Here is a 24668-nt window from a genome sequence, read left to right as displayed (position 1 = left end):
AAGAATGGGAGAGAACACACGACTGGTAGACATGAAGAAGGTTGTTACATATGCACGGTAAGTGAGAAATCTAAGAATAAGATTTGGCTTGTTTAGCATAGCCCTGCCCTGCCCCCTTGTGGAGCTCTTCAGTTACTGTTTCTTATATAATTCATAATTGGGATTTTGTTATTGCAACTTATTTTTATAGCAGTGTTATTATGTTACTTCATTGTAATATTGTTTTATTGCTATTTCCTGATATTGTATTCTAATTACTAACAATTCCTCATTCTGTACTTTCAGAAACCACACACATAAACAGTAACAAACATTAATTGTGAACATCATAACTGGACATCTTTCTTGCCGAAGATTGAGGCCAACTTTTGTATGCTAGCAACATACTGTTTGAATTTACACTCCTTTACAGTTTTAGTGGAGGAAAAAATAGGTCTATATGTAATGGTTGTCTATTTTTTTTTGAAGTATTGGTGGTGATTGAGCAACAGAAACAGCAAGAAAAGACTGACAACTTATTAATATGCAAAACCCATATTTCAATAATGTGATTGAACAACAAAAACTGCATTCCCATCCCCCACCTCTAAAGGCATAGTATCAAGGCAGGTCACCTGTCAAGACAGTCAGTCAGTAATTGCGGCAGATGTGCTCAATAGTCCCCAAAGCGTGGCGTAACACAGGGTGCGTCACAAGCTAAACACATGTCCTTTATGAACATCCTCTGCTTCCTTCTCCTGATGCTGGACAAGCAGACTATGCAGTGCCTCCTTATGCGACTGCCTTGAGCAGCAGTTTGAGGGTCTTCGGAGGGAAAATGCAGTGCCGTGAGGCATATCAGCAGGACACCCGCCAGTGGATGGACACAAGTGTGTGGTGCTCGTTCAGCGGCTCTCTCATGAGGTTCTCTCTATACTTTTGGTAGGTGATCATCTCACCAATGAGGGAGTAGGTACGTGGGTGAGATATTGTCAATATAATTGCATAAAAGGAACTGTATGTGAACTATATGTCCAATTACAAAGGATCCTTGTTATATATTCATCTCCCCTCTTAGCTGTCGGTGAATTATGTGGCCATTGAGAACAGCAGTGTAGACCTGAAGAAAAAATATATTCTTATACCACTTGGTAGTTTTCCGAGCACATTCCACAAAGCTGTTTATCATGTCCACCTTATCCACTGTCCCCATTTTGATGTTCTAGTCAAGCACGCAGTCTGGTTTGCTCTTTCTCCCGTCAGGTGGTCCACCTTTCCTGTGGCAACATGGTTGCTATATGGACAGTGGAGAGGACATGGACAAATACAGCTGTTGACCGTTCTCCTTGAACTCCTCACTGATTCCTGACTTTCCGACTCAGAATTTACGAAAATCTCTAGAATGTTTTGCTTTTGAAAGACATTGCTAATGCTACAGCTTAGCCCACTAGCTACATACATAAACAACAACACTGAATTTCTCTGAGTGACTGTCAGAGTTTACTTGATTGACTGCCGGCACGCGCCAATTGTATGAATAAATCAATATCAGAAAGTGGTTTGTGGTGTTTTATTCACATGTTTTCAAGTACTGGTGACAAATCATGGATTCCGATTCTTGCATAGATTGTAATGGACACATACAGTATGATGTGTGTAAAATCCTTTTTCAAGGTTGTACTGTTATGATGAGCTAATTGCTAGTTAAGTGTGGAACCATGTTTGTTATCATCTAACAATGCATTCTGGGTGTCACAGTAACGCCTGTCAGACTAAAGATGTTATAACAAAACGAGGTGAAAGGATGGTTCTAATCAAATTAAATTGTATTTGGCACATGCGCTGAATACAAAAGGTGTAGACTTTACCATTAAATGGTTACTTACGAGCCCTTTCCCAACAATGCAGATTTAAAAAGTAAGAACATTTAGCTTTTTTTTTAAGGAAAAGGTAATACAATTAAATACGATTTTACTGAGTTACAGTTCATATAAGAAAATCAGTGAAATTAAATAAATTCATTACGCCCTAATCAATGGATTTCACATGACTGGGAATACAGATATGCATCTGTTGGTCACAGATAACTTTGAAAAAAGTCTGGTGTGGATCAGGCTCTCAGGATCTCATCACCGTATCTCTGTGCATTCAAATTACCATCGATAAAATGCAATTGTTTTCGTTGTCAATAGCGTATGCCTGCCCATACCATAACCCCACCATGGGGCACTCTGTTCACAATGTTGACATCCGTAAACCGCTCACCCACACGACGCCATGCACGCACGTGGTCTGCGGTTGTAAAGCCAGTTGAACGTACTGCCAAATACTCTAAAATTATGTTGTTGGCAGCTTATGGTAAAGAAACAATCAATTCTCTAGGACCAGCTCGGGTGGACGTTCCTGCAATCAGCATGCCAAAAGCATGCTCCCTCAACTTGAACTCTTTGGCTTGAATGCTAAGCGTCACGTCTGGAGGAAAAAAACTAACAATTTAATCAATTGTAACGACCCTGGGTTTATAAGCGAGGAAATCGACCCTGCTGCTCGAGCATGCTTTTGCGGCACAGTCGATAGCGCGCCGGACCTCGGGCTAGAAGGTCGACGGTTCGAGACCTGCTCCCTGCCTGTTTCATTACATTGGTGTCAGAAGTGGGATCGTTACACAATTTTAGAATAAGGCTGTAACGTAACAAAATGTGGAATTAGTCAAGGGGTCTTAATACTTTTTGAATGCCTTTATGGTTCAATCATTAGTGATTTTTGGGTTTGGGCTCATTAAATGTCTTTAATGTTGGGCTAATAAAATTTGTTTGAATTATGGCTCATCAGGCTCAGTTAGCATCAGGCTCGAATTTACAATCAAATCCAGACACAGGCCTATGCTTTTGAATGATGTTTACGGTTTTGGCAGGAAATCCCGGGTTACCTGGGAGAAAAGTGATTTACAGTGCAGTTCGGAAAGTATTCAGACTCCTCTATTTTTTCCACATTTGTTACATTACAGCCTTATTCTAAAATTGATTACATTTTTGTTCCTCATCAATCTACACACAATACCCTGTAATGACAAAGCAAAAACTTGTTTTTAGACATTTTTGCAAATGTGTGTGTATATATATTTTTAAAAAATTTACGTGAGTATTCTGTCCCTTTACTCATTACTCTGTTAAAGCACCTTTGGCAGCGATTACAGCCTCGAGTCTTCTTGGGTATGACGCTAAAAGCTTGGCACACCTGTATTTGGTGAGTTTCTCCCATTTTTCTCTGCAGATCCTCTCAAGCTCTGTCAGGTTGGATGGGGAGCGTCGCAGCACAGCAACATCCCTACAGCATGATGCTGCCACCACCATACTTCACAGTAGTGATGGTGCCAGGTTTCCTGCATATGTGACGCTTGGCATTCAGGCCAAATAGTTCATTCTTGGTTTCATCAAACCAGAGAATATTGTTTCTCATGGTCTGAGAGTCCTTTAAGTGCCTTTTGGCAAACTCCAAGTGGGCTGTCGTGCCTTTTACTGAGCAGGGGCTTCCGTCTGGGCACTCTACCATAAATGCCTGATTGGTGGAGTGCTGCTGAGATGGTTGTCCTTCTGGAAGGTACTCCCATCTCCACAGATGAACTCTGGAGCTCTGTAAGAGTGACCATCGGGTTCTTGGTCACCTCCCTGACCAAGGCCCTTCTCCCCTGATTGCTCAGTTTGGCCGGATGGCCAGCTCTAGAGAGAGTCTTGGTGGTTCAAAACTTCTTCCATTTAAGAATGATGGAGGCCACTGTGTTCTTGGGGACCTTCAATGCTGCAGAAATTTTTTGGTACCCTTCCCCAGATCTGTGCCTTGACACAATCCTGTCTCGGAGCTCTACAGACAATTAATTCGACCTCATGGCTTGGTTTTTGCTCTGACATGCACTGCCAACTGTGGGACTTTATATAGACAGGTGTGTGTGCCTTTCCAAATCATGTCCAATCAATTGAATTTATCACAGGTCGACTCCAATGACGTTGTAGAAACATCAAGGATGATCAATGAAAACAGGATGCACCTGAGCTCAATTTCAAGGCTAATAGCAAAGAGTCTAAATACTTATGTAAATCAGGCCTGTTTTTTGTTATAAATGCATTTCCCAAACTGTCTAATAACCTGTTTTAGCTTTGTCATTATCGAGTATTGTATGTAGATTGATGAGGAAAACATTTTATTTAATACATTTTAGAATAAGGCTGTGACGCAACAAAATGTGGAGGAAGGGGTCTGAATACTTTCCGAATATACATCCTCCGGTTCAGCAAGCCCCATAAATATGGATACTTTTTTGTCTGGTATAGTATTATCTAGATTATCAGATAGTACAGACCAGGTCTACCTGGCTATAACAGAAGATGAGGTTAGAGCTGCCATTTTATGTATGAAAGCTGGGAAGTCACCTGGTCTGGATGGCCTTCCTGTAGAATATTTTGAAAAGTATATTGACATTCTTGTACCTATATTGACAGTGGTTTAACAGGGGTCATTAATAATGGCTCCCTTTCGGACACCTTTAATGAAGCTTTGATATCGCTTATCCCTAAAAAGGATAGCGATACTAAAGAACCTGGGAAATTTAGAGCTATCAACCTCCTTAATGTGGATTGTAAGATTCTTACTAAGACCCTTGCGATATGCTTAGAGAAGGCACTACCTAATATCGTACATGGTGACCAAGTAGGATTTATTAAGAACAGGACCTCAACTGATAATATGAGGAGGCTCTTACATCTCATGTGGTTAAACCGCTCAAACATAGTTCCTACCACTGCTGTCACCTTAGATGCTGGATTAATATGAAGATGTGTTCACCAAGGGATGTAGGAGGCTTGGCTTTACCAGATGTTAAATTGTACAATTTACCATTTGAAATGGCTAAATTGGCAAAGCATTGGGTAAAAGGGATGCTGGCTTGGATTGGATAACAATAGGATGAGAACTAAGTTATCCTTTCACCCCTGTTGATACTCTGTCACATAGTCCTACAGGGGAGAGGTCTGTTGAAACTCCCAAACCAAATTTGTTACACTCAAGTGGTGGGGAGAACAGTACACAATGTAGAATTTCACATCTAAGGGTACTCATCTTTGTGGCACAATCCTAGGCTACTGATGGGAAAGAAGTCTGTGTACTGGAAACAGTGGCTAATGAAAATAATTCATACTATAGGTAATCTGTACAATGAAGATGTTTTAAAGTCATACTTTTGGTACAAAAATATGTGGGAGACGAGGGACATTTCTGGAAATATTCACAATGGAGGGAGTGTTTGTTAAACGGCTATCAACAAAATCCAGGAAAGAACCCAAAAGCTGAATATTTGGAATTACCCAAATATAAAGCAGATGTTTTTTTACTTTACTTTTTAATATTTAGTCATCTGCTGAGTAAAGACTAAAAACCTCTCAACAATATGGAAATTGACCTTAAGTGTGTTGATACCTGGTTGAAGGTTTTGTCCAGCTCAGGGAGGAACATAAGGGAAGCCAGGGGGAAACTTACTCAATATAAGATACTACATAGGTTTTATTGGACTCCAACAAGGCTTCATAAGATGGGGCTTGACCAACATACGTATCTGTGTTGGAAATGCCAAAAAGACACTGGGCCATTTTTACATGCAATATGACAATGTACATTAGTGCTACCTTTCTGGAAGGATGTTTTTTAAATATCTGGAGGAATGGTTGGGGTTAACAATTTCAGTTATACCAATGTCTCTTGGGCGATAGAACAGAGTTACCTAATGTAACAAATGATGAATTTGCACTGATCGCTGTTGTTATCGTTACATGCCACTCCTACTCTAAAACAGTGGATAGAATCAATGTTGGAGGTAGTATCTTATGAACAAATGCTTGATAGGATCACTGGTAGAAACGACAATTCTAGAAGCTGGTCGCATTTTATTTGTCATGTTGTTGTTTCTAAGACTGGGAGGTGATTAACCTATGCGTGTGAACCCATTTTAGTTTAGTATTTTAGCTTGTAAGATACTATTTGACTGATTATATGTGATATGTTGGAGGTGTTGGTCCATTTCTTCAACAGATGATCAGGTCTATATAATTATCAAACTTATATTGGTAGAAGAAAGGAAACAGACTCTTTGTTTAAGTATTTACAGTGCCTTGCGAAAGTATTCGGCCCCCTTGAACTTTGCGACCTTTTGCCACATTTCAGGCTTCAAACATAAAGATATAAAACTGTATTTTTTTTGTGAAGAATCAACAACAAGTGGGACACAATCATGAAGTGGAAAGACATTTATTGGATATTTCAAACTTTTTTAACAAATCAAAAACTGAAAAATTGGGCGTGCAAAATTATTCAGCCCCCTTAAGTTAATACTTTGTAGCACCACCTTTTGCTGCGATTACAGCTGTAAGTCGCTTGGGGTATGTCTCTATCAGTTTTGCACATCGAGAGACTGACATTTTTTCCCATTCCTCCTTGCAAAACAGCTCGAGCTCAGTGAGGTTGGATGGAGAGCATTTGTTAACAGCAGTTTTCAGTTCTTTCCACAGATTCTCGATTGGATTCAGGTCTGGACTTTGACTTGGCCATTCTAACACCTGGATATGTTTATTTTTGAACCATTCCATTGTAGATTTTGCTTTATGTTTTGGATCATTGTCTTGTTGGAAGACAAATCTCTGTCCCAGTCTCAGGTCTTTTGCAGACTCCATCAGGTTTTCTTCCAGAATGGTCCTGTATTTGGCTCCATCCATCTTCCCATCAATTTTAACCATCTTCCCTGTCCCTGCTGAAGAAAAACAGGCCCAAACCATGATGCTGCCACCACCATGTTTGACAGTGGGGATGGTGTGTTCAGCTGTGTTGCTTTTACGCCAAACATAACGTTTTGCATTGTTGCCAAAAAGTTCAATTTTGGTTTCATCTGACCAGAGCACCTTCTTCCACATGTTTGGTGTGTCTCCCAGGTGGCTTGTGGCAAACTTTAAACAGCACTTTTTATGGATATCTTTAAGAAATGGCTTTCTTCTTGCCACTCTTCCATAAAGGCCAGATTTGTGCAATATACTTGATTGTTGTCCTATGGACAGAGTCTCCCACCTCAGCTGTAGATCGCTGCAGGTCATCCAGAGTGATCATGGGCCTCTTGGCTGCATCTCTGATCAGTCTTCTCCTTGTATGAGCTGAAGGTTTAGAGGGACGGCCAGGTCTTGGTAGATTTGCAGTGGTCTGATACTCCTTCCATTTCAATATTATCGCTTGCACAGTGCTCCTTGGGATGTTTAAAGCTTGGGAAATCTTTTTGTATCCAAATCCGGCTTTAAACTTCTTCATAACAGTATCTCGGACCTGCCTGGTGTGTTCCTTGTTCTTCATGATGCTCTCTGCGCTTTTAACGGACCTCTGAGACTATCACAGTGCAGGTGCATTTATACGGAGACTTGATTAAACACAGGTGGATTGTATTTATCATCATTAGTCATTTAGGTCAACATTGGATCATTCAGAGATCCTCACTGAACTTCTGGAGAGAGTTTGCTGCACTGAAAGTAAAGGGGCTGAATAATTTTGCACGCCCAATTTTTCAGTTTTTGATTTGTTAAAAAAGTTTGAAATATCCAATAAATGTCGTTCCACTTCATGATTGTGTCCCACTTGTTGTTGATTCTTCACAAAAAAAATACAGTTTTATATCTTTATGTTTGAAGCCTGAAATGTGGCAAAAGGTTGCAAAGTTCAAGGGGACCGAATACTTTCGCAAGGCACTGTAGATTATCCCTCAGTAATACAATTGTAGGCAGAAGTTGGTACAGAGTTCAGTATATGACTGGGGGGGGGGGGGGGGGCGAAGACCTGGGGAGAGAGCTAAGACATTCTGTAACTCATTTAGCCTCCCCAGTCCCCCTTGCATGACTTTCCCTGGCAACAACATTTTAATAAATATAACCTCTCCCTGACAGCAGCAACCATCTTGTCAGCAATTAAAAGCTCGGAAGTGGGTTTGACCGAAACTTGACCTTTCATCACAAGTATAGGGTCATAACAAGGTGAACGAGTCTAAGCATCTTCTGACAGGAGGCTGTTCGCAGAAACTCAGATAGCCACGGTTTCCACCTTCTGATAGTGTCTGAAGGGGACAACACTCAAAACAGATGTTACCACACACCCAGAGGTCTCTGTACAGTTTATCATAACTCAATTTATTAACCCTTTAAAAGGTATGAGGCCTTGGTTTAACCCCTTCAGAGGATATGTCTGGATGTCATGCTCAATATTTTTATGCTGTACATTTAAAAAAAAAAAATGTGTTTGTGGAAAACAATATATCCAACTTTAATAACAAACCAAAAAACTAGCATTAGTTCAATCGTCTTGGGGTAACAGTTGGAATAATGGGGCAATTCGTAGTACAGTGCCTTTAAAATTGTGCAGGCCTCGGTGTAACGCTCATTCTTTTGATGATAAACGCGAATCCGACCATCACCCCCAGAGAAGAGCACTTTTTGCCAGTCCTTTCTGGCCCAGCGACGGTGGGTTTGTGCCCATAGGCGATGCTATTGCTGGTGATGTCTGGTGAGGACCTGCCTTACAACAGGCCTACAAGCCCTGTGACCTTAATTTCCTACCTTCTGTAAGCTGTTAGTGTGTTAATGACCGTTCCACAGGTGCATGTTCATTAATTATTTATGGTTCATTGAACAAGCATGGGAAACAGTTTATCCTTTACAAACCCTCTACAATGAAGATCTGTGAAGTTATTTGGATTTTTACAAATTATCTTTGAAAGACAGGTTCCTGAAAAAGGGACGTGTCTTTTTTTGTCGAATTTAGTATATATTCTCAACAAATACACTACATATGCTTTTTGACTGAGTTCCGTATCAGGATATTTATGTGCATTTTGATATACTACATTTTCTGTTTATTTGAGTTTTGAGGACATGTTCAATAATTTGAAATATTATTGACATATAATTTGAAATATTATTGCCATATAATTCTTAGACATAAAGGCGCAAAACCGCAAGCTACAAGCACTGTAACTGTTAGCCTAGCAACAATAACCACTTTTTTTCTGCTGCAGAATTCAAACCGTCATTTTTTTACTTGGGCGCCACAAATGAGTGTGTAAATGCTGTGGTCGAACTGCCTCAAGGCCTCAACAAAAGTGAAGTAACTCAAGCATAATGATTATAAGAATCATCCACAAAAGGTGCGTTAGATTGCAAGCAATCCTCAGGAGATTGAGAATAGAAATAAGGGTCTGGGGGATGAGGAACATGAAGCATAAACATGCCTGGCATAGCCTTATGAAGTACACATTTGCCAGCTGCACAGAATGCACAAATGCAAATTAACAAAACGATCAGTGGGAGCAGTAATGGAACCAAAATGGAAAACAACTTAAATCCAAAATGTCCTAATTTATCTTTCAACCACCCAAACGGGAACCAGGAGTCTTCTCCTGTGGGGGTGTAGGTATCAGCCAACCGTGTTAATTCTTTCAAAATCTCTGTCAGAGGAGTCAAGGAGAAGCATAGCACATTCAGTCGGTGGAAATAGAATTTAGGGCCCTGCAGTATCCCCCCTCCTTATCCAGGATGTTGTCTAATGCCAGGCTATACCTGGCTGTAACAGCTTTAAGACTCTGAACATCAGTGGAAAGGAGGGCAAAACCAGCAATAGTCAAATTCATATGGGCCTGCATGGAGTAGGTGACGTTGTTAATCCAATCACCTACGACAATTGATCCAAACAACTCACTCCGAGGGTTTTTCAAAACGACTACATACGAACCACTTGGCGTGACTCGTCTACTCTGGTTTTGGACCATGTTTACCCATTGATTACTGGTTTTCAATTGGTTCTCCTGGATCTCTATTCCACTGAGCAGAGACTGCTGGTGCAGAATAAGAACAACCAAAAACATGTACCTTTTTAAAGGTTTACCCCAAGTTTTGTTTTTAACAATGTGAGCATAATGTTCATGTGTGACAACATCTGGGTCTGGTTGTGCACTCTTATCTGTTATGATGGCTGTGACGTCTTCTGGCAGTGTGATAGGTGGTGCCACCCCTGGTGCTCCTGGACCTTCACTGCTGTGGGTGTTGCTGAGATGACCTGTTATGGGCCCATCCATCTGGGGTGGTTCCATGTTTGTTTGTGGACCTTCAGCTTGATCCACTCTCCAACGTCAACAGGCAGGCTGTCTGGGTCGCCCTGTTCTTGAACTTCCTGGGCCTTCCTGTGTTGGGAATACAAAGACATAACAGCATGGATTAGTTCCTTCATATATTTACTCAAATCATCATCCAGTGTAGTCAGGTCAGTCAGTTTTGGAGTCATTGGTCTGTGTAAAGGAATGTTCATTGGATGGTCAGATAAGCGCTCATGTGGGCTAAGCCCTGTTCTGCGGTTTATGCTATTGTGCTTTTTCATCAAGACTAAGGAGAGACACTCTACCCATGACTGCCCTGTGGAGTGACATGCTTTGGCAAACCCCCCTTTTATGGTTTGATTAGCTCTTAAAGTAATCCCATTACTTTGTGGTTGGTAGATACAAACAAACTCTTGGTAGATGACAAACTCCCCAATTGGGCAGCCACCTGTGCAACCACATCTCCTGTGAAATGGGTGTCATTGTCTGCAGAAATAATTTCTGGTCAAATCTAGGGATGATTTCCCTTACCAGAAGTTTTGCTACCGTTTTGGCATCACAGTGCACGGTTGGAAATGCTTCAACCCACCTGGTAAGCAGTCAATTATTACCAGGCAGTATCTCTTTCTTTCCTTTAGTTCAGCCATGTCTATGAAATCCATAGCTAAATGGATGAATGGATGAATGGCCGGCCGGTGCTGGACATTTCCCTGGTTTCACGAGGGTACACTTACCAATGTTGTATTGCGTGCATGTAGTACATTTATACATGTGTGTTTTGAAAATTCCAATCAGATTTGGACAAAACCAGGTGTCAGATATTAGTCTTACCATCTCCCCCTTGGCGCCTTGCCAAGCGACACTCAGAGGAGACGAGAGGTTTGCCAGAGAGGGACTGCCTCCAAAGGCCATCAGGGGCCCTAGAGCAGCCTCTAGACTCCCACAAAGGGTGATTAAGTACATCCGTAGCCTGGTGTTGGTCCAGATCAGGGATTTCAGAATTACACAGGGTAGTAAGCATAACGGCATGAGTATGGCAGTGAGAAGCAGCATTCTTAGCAGCATCAGCAGCAGCATTACCTAAACTAATGCTATCAGTGTTGCCTGTGTGGGCACGGACCTTGAGAATAGCCAACTCAGCTGGAAGCAACATGGCCTCCATCAGGGATTCAATCTGTATACGGTTCTTGATAGGAGTACCAGACGCGTTAACAAAGTCCCTACCTTTCCAAACCCCTATCCAAGACAGGCAAACACCAATGGTGTATGCAGAGTCAGAATACATGTTAACCTTCAAACCACTACATAATTGACATGCTTCAGTAAGTGCCAACAGCTCAGCTTGTTGGGCAGAGCAATATTCAGGCATGGGCTGTTCAGTCAACAGTGACCTATCCAGTGAGACTATACCAAAACCTGCATGTTTCCTACCAGTGTCCTTATCAATAAAGGCAGAGACTTCAACAAAGAGATCAACATCAGGGAGCTCATGAGGTTCATCATAAAGGTCAGGTCGTGCCTTTGAATCATGTTGGACTTGATCAGGAAAATGTCTACCCAGTAGGCTAACGGGAGTGGCTGGAGAGTTCAGAAAGGGAGCCTTAATTGTATTACCTTCCCCAGGTCAATTGTTGTATCTTCAGTCCAGTACAGCTTTTGAGATATCCCAGCGACTCCCATCGTCTTCACTGACTTAGATGTCCCAGGCCGAGGTGTTGGCCTGTAGATCCAATGCAGGAGGTGTGAGCGCCAGCGTCTATTAAAAATGATTCCTCTTGATCGTTGACCTTCAGAGTAATGATTGGTTCTTTGGTACCATCCGGGAATATGTACTGGTGACACTGGAGAAGGGGGTCAGGGCGTCCCTATTGTTGATTATTTTGCGGTGGGAACCACGCCTGGTTTGTTGCAGGAGGTTGTTGGGGCCATCCATATTGTCTACCATTCAGAGTCTGGGGAAGAAACAGGTTGAGGCTGTCCAGTGTAGGCTGGTCTTCCACCTCTACCACCTTGCAAGTTCTCTCTGCCAGCATTCCCTCTCCATTGACCTTCCGCTCTGCTGCCAAAGTTGCTGCTGTGGTTGTTGTGGGCACATGTTTCTCATATGACCTGTCATTCCACAATTCCAGCACACCAGCAGTTGTCTAAGTGGTGCTAGGTATCGTTGTGGGTTCCCATATGGCTGAGGAGGGAACTGAGCTGCAGGTGGTTGAGGAAGTTGTGTTGGTGGTTGTTGTTACTTGATGGCTGAAGTTACAGCCACCGTCAGGTTGTTGGTCTTTCCTTTGTCCAGCTGGGCTAGCTGGGCCTTCTTGAGCTGTGTGTCAAGTCCAGCCTTTCTTGCTCTTTCCTCAGTCTTCCTTTATGTTACTTCCACTCATCGTTTTGTCTGTCTTCATCATTGCAATGTCGTCTGATTTTGTCAACAGCTTTATCCATTTCTCTCTGCACCTTCTTTTCTTGAGCTGCCATGAGGACCTTTGCTGTGGTAACTCTAGGGTAGAGAGGTGTTGAGTGATCCCTGGCATCATTCCATATATCCCCTAGTTCTTGATACATTCTACCTGGTGGTGGGGGAGAGTTGTCAACTTGGTCTGGCAGGGGAATAGATTCCCGTGTCTCCGAATTCAGAAAAGTCAAGTCTCCAGTAAAGACAACCTTCCTGGTACCATCCGAATCCCCTCCTTGGCTCGGGGCTCTTCCTCCCTCTGGTCCTGGAGACCAAGCACCTGGAGCTACTAGTTTGTTTGGGAGTAGTGGATACATTCTTTTAAACCTATCTCCGCAGCAGGGAGGGGGCGGTGGAACATATGGTAGGGGCGCTACACTCCAGAGGAAGCTTCTCTTTTTTAAGAGAGCCAGCGTCTTTAATCTCTGTCAATTCCTTTTTCAAACGGGTAGCTTTCTGTTGAGTCCAGAATAGGTTACCCTCAGTTTTTAACATTGCCAAAGCAGTCACGGTAAACAGGGTGGACTTATTTTCCTGTCTTCTTTTCACAATGTCCTGCACATGTTGATATTTGGTCTTGTTAAATGATCCATCCGTAGGCCATCTATATTCAAAAGCCTCTTTGGTCCACTCATGCCATTTCTTGAAAACCCAGGTTGTCTTTTTCCACAGTGGGGTATTTCCCAATTTAAAACTGTTGAGACAACTCTGAGCTCCCGTCAGCCTTATCTCAAAAATGTTTTCCATTTCTTTTTAAATTAGACTCTGCGTGTAATGTAAAGATAAATGAACTGCAAAATATCCCTATATGTGCGTATAATCTACCCCTTACGTCGTGTAAGTGTGTTGAGAACATGGTGATAAGTAAATGATAATTGAATACCATGTAATGTATGGGTGGTGTAATATAAACATCCTCTATGGAGCAACCACGGAACAGTAAAAGGTTCAAGATGATTTATAACTGGTATAAATTTCGGTATAACCCCCACTACGATTCTGGTATCCCTGTGATAATGTTCTCCTTCCAAAGGAGAAACTACTACTTCGAAACTAGTTCCTTCTAAAATAACATGGGTCAGTAACACACGGGTAGGTGTATTTCCTAATACAACAGGGTGTATGCATTAAGGTTTATACCCCCACAGGCAACTCTTCGAGCGTCTGATCCGAATGTCCACTCAGTTAACTCAAATACACGGGCATTATATTGTTTATAATTAACTCCTGATTAAATGTCCCACCATCCAGTAATAACACACAGAAAATATCATAAACAGAACAATTACAAATTAAATTATTATAAGATATTTTAACTCTCAATTCTATCAAATATCGGTGTTTTATACTTGGATTTTATGCCCTATCACCAAGTCTCATCACAATAATCTCAACAATCAGTGTTTTATACTTGGAATTTGTGCCCTAAGTCCTATCACCAAATCTCATCTTCTTTGTCAAAGTCATTAACTTGTTATTTAACCTAGGAATGTATAACCTATTTCTACCTAGGCGGTCTGTGCTTCCTCTGAAGAATTTCACAACAATAGGTTCACACTTTCAATTATTTCATCATTACACAGAAATGTAGGTTTGTATAAATTTAACAGCGAGGTGCCACTTACTTGCCAGAATGACTCATTAACCACAATGTGCTATAGCAAACTTACAGACTTTAGATATAACATGCGTTTGCTTACCTTATAATTTTGTAGCTCTTGCACGTGGATCAATGGTCAGTCTAGCGAAGTGGTCACTCGATCCTGGAAAGCTCACCAAAGTGTTGGTCAATTTCTTCAACAGATGATTAGGTCTATATAATTTACAAACTTATATATATATATTTGTAGTAGAAAGTAAACACTGACTCTTTGTTTAATAAGTATTAAGATATCCTTTAGTAATACAATTATAGGCAGAAGTTGGTACAGAGTACAGTATAAGATTCTCTCCCCAGGTTCTGCAGTGTCTAAGACATCCTGTACTCATATAGCCTCCCCAGTCCCCCTTGCGTGACTTTCCCTGGCAACAACATTTTAATAAATCTAACCTCTCCCTGACAGCAGCAACCATCTTGTCAGCAATTAAAAGCTCAGAAGTGGGTTTGACCGAAACATGACTTTTCATCACAAGAATAGGGTCATAACAAGGTGGACGAGTCTAAGCATCTTCTGACAGGAGGCTGTTTTCATCAGGCCTGCGGCAGCCTTGTGTTCTCAGGGAAACAGTCGTGTTCGCAGAAACTCAGATAGCCACGGTTTCCGCCTTCTGATAGTGTCTGAAGGGGACAACACTCAAAACAGATGTTACCACACACCCAGAGGTCTCCTTACAGTTTATCACAATTTAACACAATTTATTAAACCTTTAAAAGGTATGAGGCCTTGGTTTAACCCCTTCAGAGGATATGTCTGGATGTCATGCTCAATATTTTTATGCTGTATGTTGTTTTTAAAAAATGTGTTTGTGGAAAAAATATATACAACTTTAATAACAAACCAAAAAACTAGCATTAGTTCAATCGTCTTGGGGTAGTTGGAATAATGGGGCAATTCGTAGTACAGTGCATTTCTCATCCCTGGATTTATGTACTTTTTCCAAACTATATCTCACGCTGGCTCCACAGTGTCTTAATCTATACAGGAAGCCTGTCTGACCCTATTGCAACTGTAAGCAAGTGGGTCGGATCTGTTGGCTAACAATAGGGCTACATAGTATATTTTCTCAACAAATACAATGCATATGCTCTTGACTGAGGTCCGTATCAGGATCTTGATATGCGTTTTGATTTACATTGTCTGTTTATTTGAGTTTTGAGGACATGCTCAATACTTTGTTATATATTAAATCCATATAATTCATAAAGGTGCAAACCGCAAGCTACAAGCACTGTAACTGGTAGCCTAGCAACAATAACCACTTTTTTTCTGCTGCAGAATACAAACCGTCATTTTCTTTATTTGGGCGCCACAAATGAGTGTGTAAATGCTGTGGTCGAACTGACAACTGGAAAAACAAAGTGAGAAACTATTCAGAAAATACCTCAAAGCAGTTAAAGTGAGTAGCTAATTTGAGATGTTTTATTTATCTTATTAACTCGAATCAAGAACGTTAGCTAATTTGGCCAGTAGCCAGCAGGTCTAACTTAGCTAGCTAGGCTTGATAGGGTGACTTCAGGCTGTTGTGAGAGTCCAGCTTGCTTAGCGAGTACCGCTTCCCCCTGATTCAGCTTATACAGAGACTCAAACTCGGGACCTCTGCTTTAAAAACACACGTGACCGTCCTCCTGTACCATACCATCCCATCACGCCATTTAAAAAAGGCTTCTTCAATAGCGCAAGGGGTCACACTTCAGGCTGAGGAGTGAGTTTCACAGATCCCAATCTGCTACACTAATACAAGTCTGCATAATCCAGCAAGGTTAATCATCAAAAGATAATTTTTTGGTGACCCAGGCTTATGTGATGAGAAACTGAAGATTGGTTTGTTTCAAGTACTCATTATAAGGGTAACGTGACTGGGTTAAGACTTTGTTAGCCTACTGAGCTAAAGCCTAGGCATTGGTTATGTTACTTTGATTGGTCTCTTCGAGGAAGATGTCAAAGGGGGGTGAAGTGTAACACAGGTGGTCCGGGGACCACATTTGCGTGATAACTAACATTTCAGAGACAAGTTACATTGTCTGCACGCCCAATTCTTCAGTTTTTGATTTGTTAAAAAAGTTTGAAATATCCAATAAATGTCTTCCACTTCATGATTGTGTCCCACTTGTTGTTGATTCTTCACAAAAAAATACAGTTTTATATCTTTATGTTTGAAGCCTGAAATGTGGCAAAAGGTCGCAAAGTTCAAGGGGGCCGAATACTTTCGGAAGGCACTGTACATTCACCATGCTACATTGGCTTCAGAAAACACCAGAAACCTGCTTAACATAGTGTTTGATTCTCTTTTCTCTTTTACCATTTCTTGCTGGCAAGGTACAGTACCAAGATGTTGTCTCTGGTTTTGAATCTGAAATTAGAGAACTGAAATTAAGAACTGAACGCATCTGAGAAGTTGAATATATTAAACTTTGGTAAACTTTAAATTATGGTTTTTAACTTGATACACAGACAATGAATGCAATAGTTACCATATTGAAACTGAATATATAAAGAACAGTAAAGGGGCCTCCTGATGTGGCGCAGCAGTCTAAGAGGCGTCACTACAGACCCGGGTTCGATCCCACGCTGTGTTGCAGCTAGCCGCGACTGGGAGACCGCACATGAGGCAGCGCACAATTGGCCCAGCGTCTTGCGGCTGAGATGGCCTTGTCCCATCGCGCTCTAGAGCATCCTGTGGCGGGCCGGGCGCATGCACGCTGACTTCGGTCGCAAGCTATACAGTGTTTCCTCCAAAATATTGGTGCGGCTGACTTCCGGGTTAAGTAAGCAGTGTATCAAGAAGCAGTGCGGCTTGGCAGGGCCGTGTTTCGAACTTCAGGGCCGCGTCTCGACCTTCGCTTCGTTGCAGCGATGGGACTAGACTGTAACTACCACTTGGATATCCACGAAAAAGGGGAGGTTAGCATTTTTTTTGGGGGGGGGGGTAACTTTCTAACTCATAATTATTCACAATTCAGGATTATTTGTAATCATGGTAGCATCCACATTACTGTGTCCCAATACTTTTGGCTCTCATGGTAAGTCTAAATAAACAAAACACTCCAGTGATAACAACTAACTTTTTTATTTGAAAACTGCTGTTCAGATCTTTACCAAAACTATGGTGGGGTTTCACTTTATCTTTTGAACTGCAGATTGCCTCTTTAATGTGTAGGTTGATTCCTTGTTCACTAACGATACTTTGACACTATTTAATTCCAGTACACCAGAGGACACTTTGGAAATACATGGAGGACAAAGACATGGGTGTTCGGAAATGTTGGCGATCCGGTGCAACTCCAGTCGTCACAATCCCTCGGCTTGTGAAGAGGAGGAACAAGGAGACCCTGGTTGCAGTCATCAAGAAGCATGTGAAGCGTTAGATTATGGTAGTCAGTGACAAGTGGAGAGCCTTTGCAGGTTTCTCAAAGGAGGACTACAGGTCAACCACAGTCAGAATTATGTAGACCCACTTACAGGTCTGCACACTCAGAATATTGAGAGGGCGTGGCAGATTTACAAGAAGGAAGTGTGGCATGGAAACCGGTCAGAGAAGTCCCTAAAGAGGAAGCTCTGCTTCATAGAGTGGATACACGTTGGGGCAGGAGACACAAACATGGAGTCCTTGGTAGACTTTTCAAGGACATAAGGAATGTGAAAAACTGAGGTTGTGATGGTTTTGACCATTTGAAACGCAAAACTTGTGCATCACCCATGTGCAGCACACACCATACACATACACAAACGCTCTATGGGTCACCATAAACGCACCGTTCTTATACTGGTCGTTCAGTACAGTTTCCTTTTAATTATACATTGCACACTACTCTGTCAAACTGAACACACCCCTGGCAACGTTATGCATGGTGGGTGATAATCAAGTAAAGGTCACAGAGATGAAGAGAAAGGGGGAGCTACTTCCCCTTCAACTAAGATGAGGAAAAACATGTTTTCCTTGTTGCAGGAAGACTGTACTTTGTTACATTCGATAGAAAGAAAAACGTACCTGAGTTTTTCCCCAAATTGAATTCAACTTCCCTGGTGCTGCAATGTCTCTCTCTTTCACTCACTCTCCTCGAGCAATGGCCCAACATGCACTGGCAGCCTTTAGCAATTAGGCCAAAAATGTTGATAGACATAAAACATAAAACATTATTAAGAAAACTAATATTCAGTTGCATTCCCCCTTTTCCCGTCAGATCACCCTCAGTTCATCAGGGTGTCAAGTTGGAGTCAACTCTACAAGGTGTCAAGCGTTCCACAGGGATGCTGGCTCATGTTGACTCCAATGCTTCCCACAGTTGTGTTAAATTGGCTGGACATTGGCTGGATGTCCTTTTGTTGGTGGTCCATTCTAGATACACACAGGAAACTGTTGAGCGTAAAAAAACAAGCGTTGGAGTTCTTGACACAAACCAGTGTGCCTGGCACCTACTACCATACCTTGTTCAAAGGAACTTAAATCTGTTGTCTTGCCCATCCACCCTCTGAATGGCACACATACACAATCCATGTTTCAATTGTCTCAATTTGTACACTCAATGTATATTGTCCCATAAAATAAACTGTACTCTTAATTTTTGCAATTCCTAGTGGTGACCCCACTGCAAATCCGACTTTGAATACCTCTGCTGTAAGCAGTCTATGGACAAGGTATAACAGCAATCCGTGCTTCGGTTTAGTTTCTCTGACACTGTTTCCACATGCTAATGTTTTAGCATTTGTGGCTCAAATCACATTCAAGTCATTGGAACGATATTGGCTTTCACGCATCATGTCCAAATCATACGAAAGTATCTAAAATCGATTGTGAAGCTCAACAAAGTCACTGAGATAATTTGAACATTATGCGTGAAAAATGCTAGTATCGGTGCCATGCCTTGAATGGTATTTGTGCTATAAAGGCTAAAGCATTAGCATGTGGAAACAGTGCCGCTAAGGAAACTAAACCAAAGCACGGATTGCTGTCCATATACGGCTTACAATGAAAGGAAACCAATATGTAACTGATATGCAGTTGAAATGCTGCTGATAGTCTACAGATGGTTTGTTGAGCATCTATAGATGGAATATCCAAATAAAGTGTTACCGAATAGATCAACTAAGTGGAAGTGGGAGGAGAATACTCAAGTAAAAGGTTTGGGAAACACTGCTCTAACCCTTTGATGTTTGCAGATCTTTAAGAAGTAAACAATATGGTAGAAGTCCTACCACTACACGGTCTGCTTATACTTATCCAGACAACTCAGATCTGCAAGCATGGAAGGGTTATAGGGTCAGGGGGATGGATATAATTAGAATAGGTTGTCTCACAAGTCTTTTGTATGCATTACATGTTCTCCTAGAAAGTGTTACCCAAGTTGTTAATTCAGCAGTAACACAACTACATTTATGACTACACAGAAATTACCTTCTGTTTGTGTGTCTCCTCAGTTCTATCCTCAGCCCTTGACCTGGTGGACCTGAGCGAGCCCAGTGAACGCAGTAGCAGGAAGGTCAGCGTCAGGGAGCGTCCGAGCCCCTTGGGGCCCCGTAAGGGAAATTCTAAAAACAGCCCACGGAGAGGGAATAGACGAGATGAGACAGAGCTCATCCATGTGGAGGTGGAGCGCTCATCGAGTGCTCGCACCACACGAGCCCCCGAGAGGGTCTCCCTAGAGTCAGGTATTGACTGCAAGATGTGTGTGTTTGGATTGAGGGGGGGTGGGTGAATGTTTTGTGCATGGGGGGGTTGTGTGTTTGAGTGTTACAACATGCAGTTGTCTTCATACTGTGTACCTACAGCAATATCATTAGACATTCATATTGGGAGGACACTTACAGTGCCTTCAGAAAGTATTCACACCCCTTGAATTTTTCAACATTTTGTTGTTACAAAGTAGGTTTAAAATGGATTTAATTGTCATTTTTTGTCAATGATCTACAGTGAGGGAAAAAAGTATTTGATCCCCTGCTGATTTTGTACGTTTGCCCACTGACAAAGAAATTATCCGTCTATAATTTTAATGGTAGGTTTATTTGAACAGTGAGAGACAGAATAACAACAAAAAACATCCAGAAAAATGCATGTCAAAAATGTTATAAATTGATTTGCATTTTAATGAGGGAAATAAGTATTTGACCCCTCTACAAAACACGACTTAGTACTTGGTGGCAAAACCCTTGTTGGCAATCAGAGGTCAGACATTTCTTGTAGTTAGCCACCAGGTTTGCAAACATCTCAGGAGGGATTTTGTCCCACTCCTCTTTGCAGATCTTCTCCAAGTCATTAAGGTTTTGAGGCTGATATTTGGGAACTCGAACCTTCAGCTCCCTCCACAGATTTTCTATGGGATTAAGGTCTGGAGACTGGCTAGGCCACTCCAGGCCCTAATGTGCTTCTTCTTGAGCCACTCCTTTGTTGCCTTGGCCGTGTGTTTTGGGTCATTGTCATGCTGGAATACCCATCCACGACCCATTTTCAATGCCCTGGCTGAGGGAAAGAGGTTCTCACCCAAGATTTGACGGTACATGGCCCCGTCCATCGTCCCTTTGATGCGGTGAAGTGGTCCTGTCCCCTTAGCAGAAAAACACCCTCAAAGCATAATGTTTCCACCTCCATGTTCAACGGTGGGGGATGGTGTTCTTGGGGTTATTGGCAGCATTCCTCCTCCTCCAAACACGGCAAGTTGAGTTGATGCCAAAGAGCTCCATTTTGGTCTCATCTGACCACAACACTTTCACCCAGTTGTCCTCTGAATCATTCAGATGTTCATTGGCAAACTTCAGAAGGGCATGTATATGTGTGTTCTTGAGCAGGGGGACCTTGCGGGTGCTGCAGGATTTCAGTCCTTCACGGCGTATTGTGTTACCAATGGTTTTCTTGGTGACTATGGTCCCAGCTGCCTCGAGATCATTGACAAGATCCTCCCGTGTAGTTCTGAGCTGATTCCTCACCGTTCTTAGGATCATTGCAACTCCACGAGGTGAGATCTTGCATGGAGCCCCAGGCCAAGGGAGATTCACAGTTATTTTGTGTTTCTTACATTTGCGAATAATCGCACCAACTGTTGTCACCTTCTCACCAAGCTGCTTGGCGATGGTCTTGTAGCCCATTCCAGCCTTGTGTAGGTCTACAATCTTGTCCCTGACATCCTTGGAGAGCTCTTTGGTCTTGGCCATGGTGGAGAGTTTGGAATCTGATTGATTGATTGATTGCTTCTGTGGACAGGTGTCTTTTATACAGGTAACAAACTGAGATTAGGAGCACTCCCTTTAAGAGCGTGCTCCTAATCTCAGCTCGTTACCTGTATAAAAGACACCTGGCAGCCAGAAATCTTTCTGATTGAGAGGGGGTCAAATACTTATTTCCCTCATTAAAATGCAAATCAATTTATAACATTTTTGTTGTGCGTTTTTCTGGATTTTTTGTTCTTATTCTGTCTCTCACTGTTCAAATAAACGTACCATTAAAAATATAGACTCATAATTTCTTAGTCAGTGGGCAAACATACAAAATCAGCAGGGGATCAAATACTTTTCCCCCTCACTGTACACAAAATACTCTAATGTAAAACTGTTAGTCACCTTTAGCAGCGATTACAGCTGTAAGTCTTTCTGGGTAAGGTTCTAATCTCTTTCCCCCATAAGAAAAAATAAAGGCTCTAAGAGATTTACACAACAGAATTGTACAATATTTGTCAGTTGGAGAGCCTATCATTCAGAGGTCAAGACTGCAGGTGCTGGGGGAAGAGAGGGAGAGAAAAGAGAGCAAGAGCGGTTCGAGATAGCAGGTTTGTGCAATGTGCAATGTTGCGAAGATGAAAAAGCCGGCTCTTGAAATATTTTTGATATGTTTATTTCTTTTTACCATAAAAAACTCCCTAGTCTTTGTTGATGACAAGCATGCCCATAACATGATTCAGCCACCACCATGCTTGAAAATATGAAGAGTGGTACTCAGTGATGTGTTGTGTTGGATTTTCCCCAAACATAACACTTTGTAAACAGAACATAAAGTGAATTTCTTTCCACATTCTTTGCAGTTTTACTTTAGTGCCTTATTGCAAACAGGATGCATGTTTTGGAATATTTTATTATGTACAGGCTTCTTTCTTTTCACTCTGTGGAGTAACAACAGTGTTTTCTCCTTATCACAGCCATTAAACTCTATACATTGGCCTCATGGTGAAATCCTTGAATGGTTTCCTTCCTCTAGGGCAACTTAGTTAGGAAAGACGCCTGTATCTTTGTAGTGACTGGGAGTATTGATACACCATCCAAAGTGTAATTAATAACTTCACCATGCCCAAAGTGATATTCAATGTCTTTGCGAGGCATTGGAAAACCTCCCTGGTCTTTGTGGTTGAATCTGTGTTTGAAATTTACTGTTTGACTGAGGGACCTTACAAATAATTGTACGTGTGGGGTACAGAGATTAGGTATTTGTTTAAGAATCATGTTAAACTCTGTTATTGTCCAGGCAACTTATGTTAATTGTTAAGCAAATGTTTACTCCTTAACATATTTAGGCTTGCCATAACAAAGGGGTTGGATACTTATTGACTCAAGGCATTTTAGCTTTTCATTTTTAATGTGCTCAATTTTAAATTCAGACTGTGTAACAACAAAATGTGGAAACAGTCTAGGGGTGTAAATACTTTCTGAAGGCACTGAATGTGTTTAATAATAATAATGTGCTTTTCATGAGAAGGATACAAAAGGCATAACAATCTCTTCACTCCATTCCTATTACTGTTTTGGCTTAAATCCCTGTGTTCCAAATCACTGCTCAGAGCTACTTTAAAATAGGCCAGATTAAGGTTTCACTGGATTGACAAATTCCTTTCATGTGGAAATGTCAGTTTGCCAGTAAGTAATAAATTGGTCAATTGACCAGTGCAAAGCCTCAAGCCACACAGCTATCCTATTTTCTACATCATCATGGTACTGTCATTTGATTTATGCTGTGACATGATTAAATGCTGCTGCTGATTGATTGTAATCTCTGTTCTTAGCCTAATGTCTTATTTAGATGTCTCTATAACCACGTTTCCATCCACAGTTTTAAAGTCAATCAGTAAAGTCAATCAGTATAAAAAATAAAATCATGAAAGCTATGATGGAAACAGGTAGCTTCGGTAAAATTGTATAAATATTGACAGATCATTTGTTCATTCGACGTGGTGGGATCTTTTTATTTTGGTAAAATAAATTATGCGAGAAATGGAGTTGGAAACGCCTTTGTGCAAATATTGATATAATAACCATCAAATGGAAATAAACTTTGAGTCACACAATGATATGGTGTGTGTGGTCCTCCTACTACGACTTGGGAAACCATGTAGTTTATTAGGCTACAGATGAAATAATTTATAATGAACTTCACAGGGTGGTGAAAGTGCACAGTGATCTTGATGCTCCTTTCTAATAAATATTGAGGGCCTTATTCTGGTGACATGATGATTGATGCTTGACTGCCACTTGACAAATAAAAATTATTCTTGCTCTTATCCATAATAATCATCATCAGGGACTAGCCTACTTGCACTGTATCTGCGAGCTGTTGGCTAGAGCGCAAGTGTCAAGACTAGAATCGGCACATTTGCTATTTAACGCAACAGTTTGAGACAAAACTATCGGTAGAGTTAAAAATGTGAGGGAAACACATTGAACTTTATTTGGTACAGGAAAACATAAGCAAAGAATTACATTTTGTGTGCACTATGTCATCACATACTGACTTCTATCCGCAACAAGTCTGTTTGGTGGGAAACACACCACTGGGGGGAAAATGAATGTAAACCTAGCTACTGACACTGACTGACCTAGGGGCAATTTTTCAAAACTTTCGTACACACAGATTTGATTGTAAATTGCGCATACAGCTAAATCCACACCAACCATTGTAATTTATAAATCTTGAACTTAACATCAAGATATGTGATTTACTTGGAATATGCTCTAGTATGGTTTGTGTGAAAATTTGCATCACTGTTATGTTCCTATTGTTGGATAGCACTATGCTAACAGTACTTTGTGGATAGCATTATGCAAACAGTTCTATGTTCTTGTCCATGTTGTTGGATAGCATTATGCTAACAGTTCTATGTTTCTGTCTATATCTTGTGGATAGCATTATGCTAACAGTTCTATGTTTCTGCCTATATCTTGTGGATAGCATTTTGCTAACAGTTCTACACCCTTTATTCCTTCTGCTCAGTCAGTTCCTCGTCTCCTTTGGAGAAATGGGAGGAAGTGAATCTTCACCCTGAAGGTGCCCTGAATGACAGCAGGAAGAGAAGATACGAAAAGAAGTGCACCTCACACCACTCCTCCAGTGAATTAATATGGTAAAGAAATGTTTATAAGCATTTAAAATGCTTTATTTGTTATTTAACCTTTTATTTAGCTAGGCAAGTCAGTTAAGAACAAATTCTTATTTACATTGACGGCC

The 24668-nt window shown here is 41.3% G+C and overlaps 1 protein-coding gene and 1 long non-coding RNA gene across 8 annotated transcripts in view; one reads left to right on the top strand and one right to left on the bottom strand.

Annotated features, from left to right (window-relative positions):
- pex5lb (peroxisomal biogenesis factor 5-like b) overlaps positions 1-24668 on the top strand; it is a 151247-nt gene that overhangs the window by 73634 nt on the left and 52945 nt on the right. For all 7 annotated transcript variants that reach the window (XM_090181761.1, XM_090181762.1, XM_036985507.2 and 4 more), the window contains 2 exons: positions 19667-19897; positions 24435-24564. In XM_090181761.1, coding sequence (XP_090037887.1) covers positions 19667-19897; positions 24435-24564 — 361 coding nt within the window. The remainder of the gene's footprint in view (positions 1-19666; positions 19898-24434; positions 24565-24668) is intronic.
- LOC118965520 (uncharacterized) lies at positions 8383-14552 on the bottom strand. The gene is made up of 2 exons (XR_005052882.2): positions 14291-14552; positions 8383-10228 (listed from the first exon to the last, which is right to left on the bottom strand). It is a non-coding gene; the product is annotated as an uncharacterized LOC118965520 (long non-coding RNA).

This window comes from Oncorhynchus mykiss, chromosome 8 (genome assembly GCF_057628025.1).
Source record: "Oncorhynchus mykiss isolate SJ-2025 chromosome 8, ASM5762802v1, whole genome shotgun sequence".
In the NCBI taxonomy this organism is placed as follows: Eukaryota; Metazoa; Chordata; class Actinopteri; order Salmoniformes; family Salmonidae; genus Oncorhynchus; species Oncorhynchus mykiss.
Note: the sequence above shows the minus strand (reverse complement) of the source record. Positions and strands in the feature narration are given on the sequence as shown.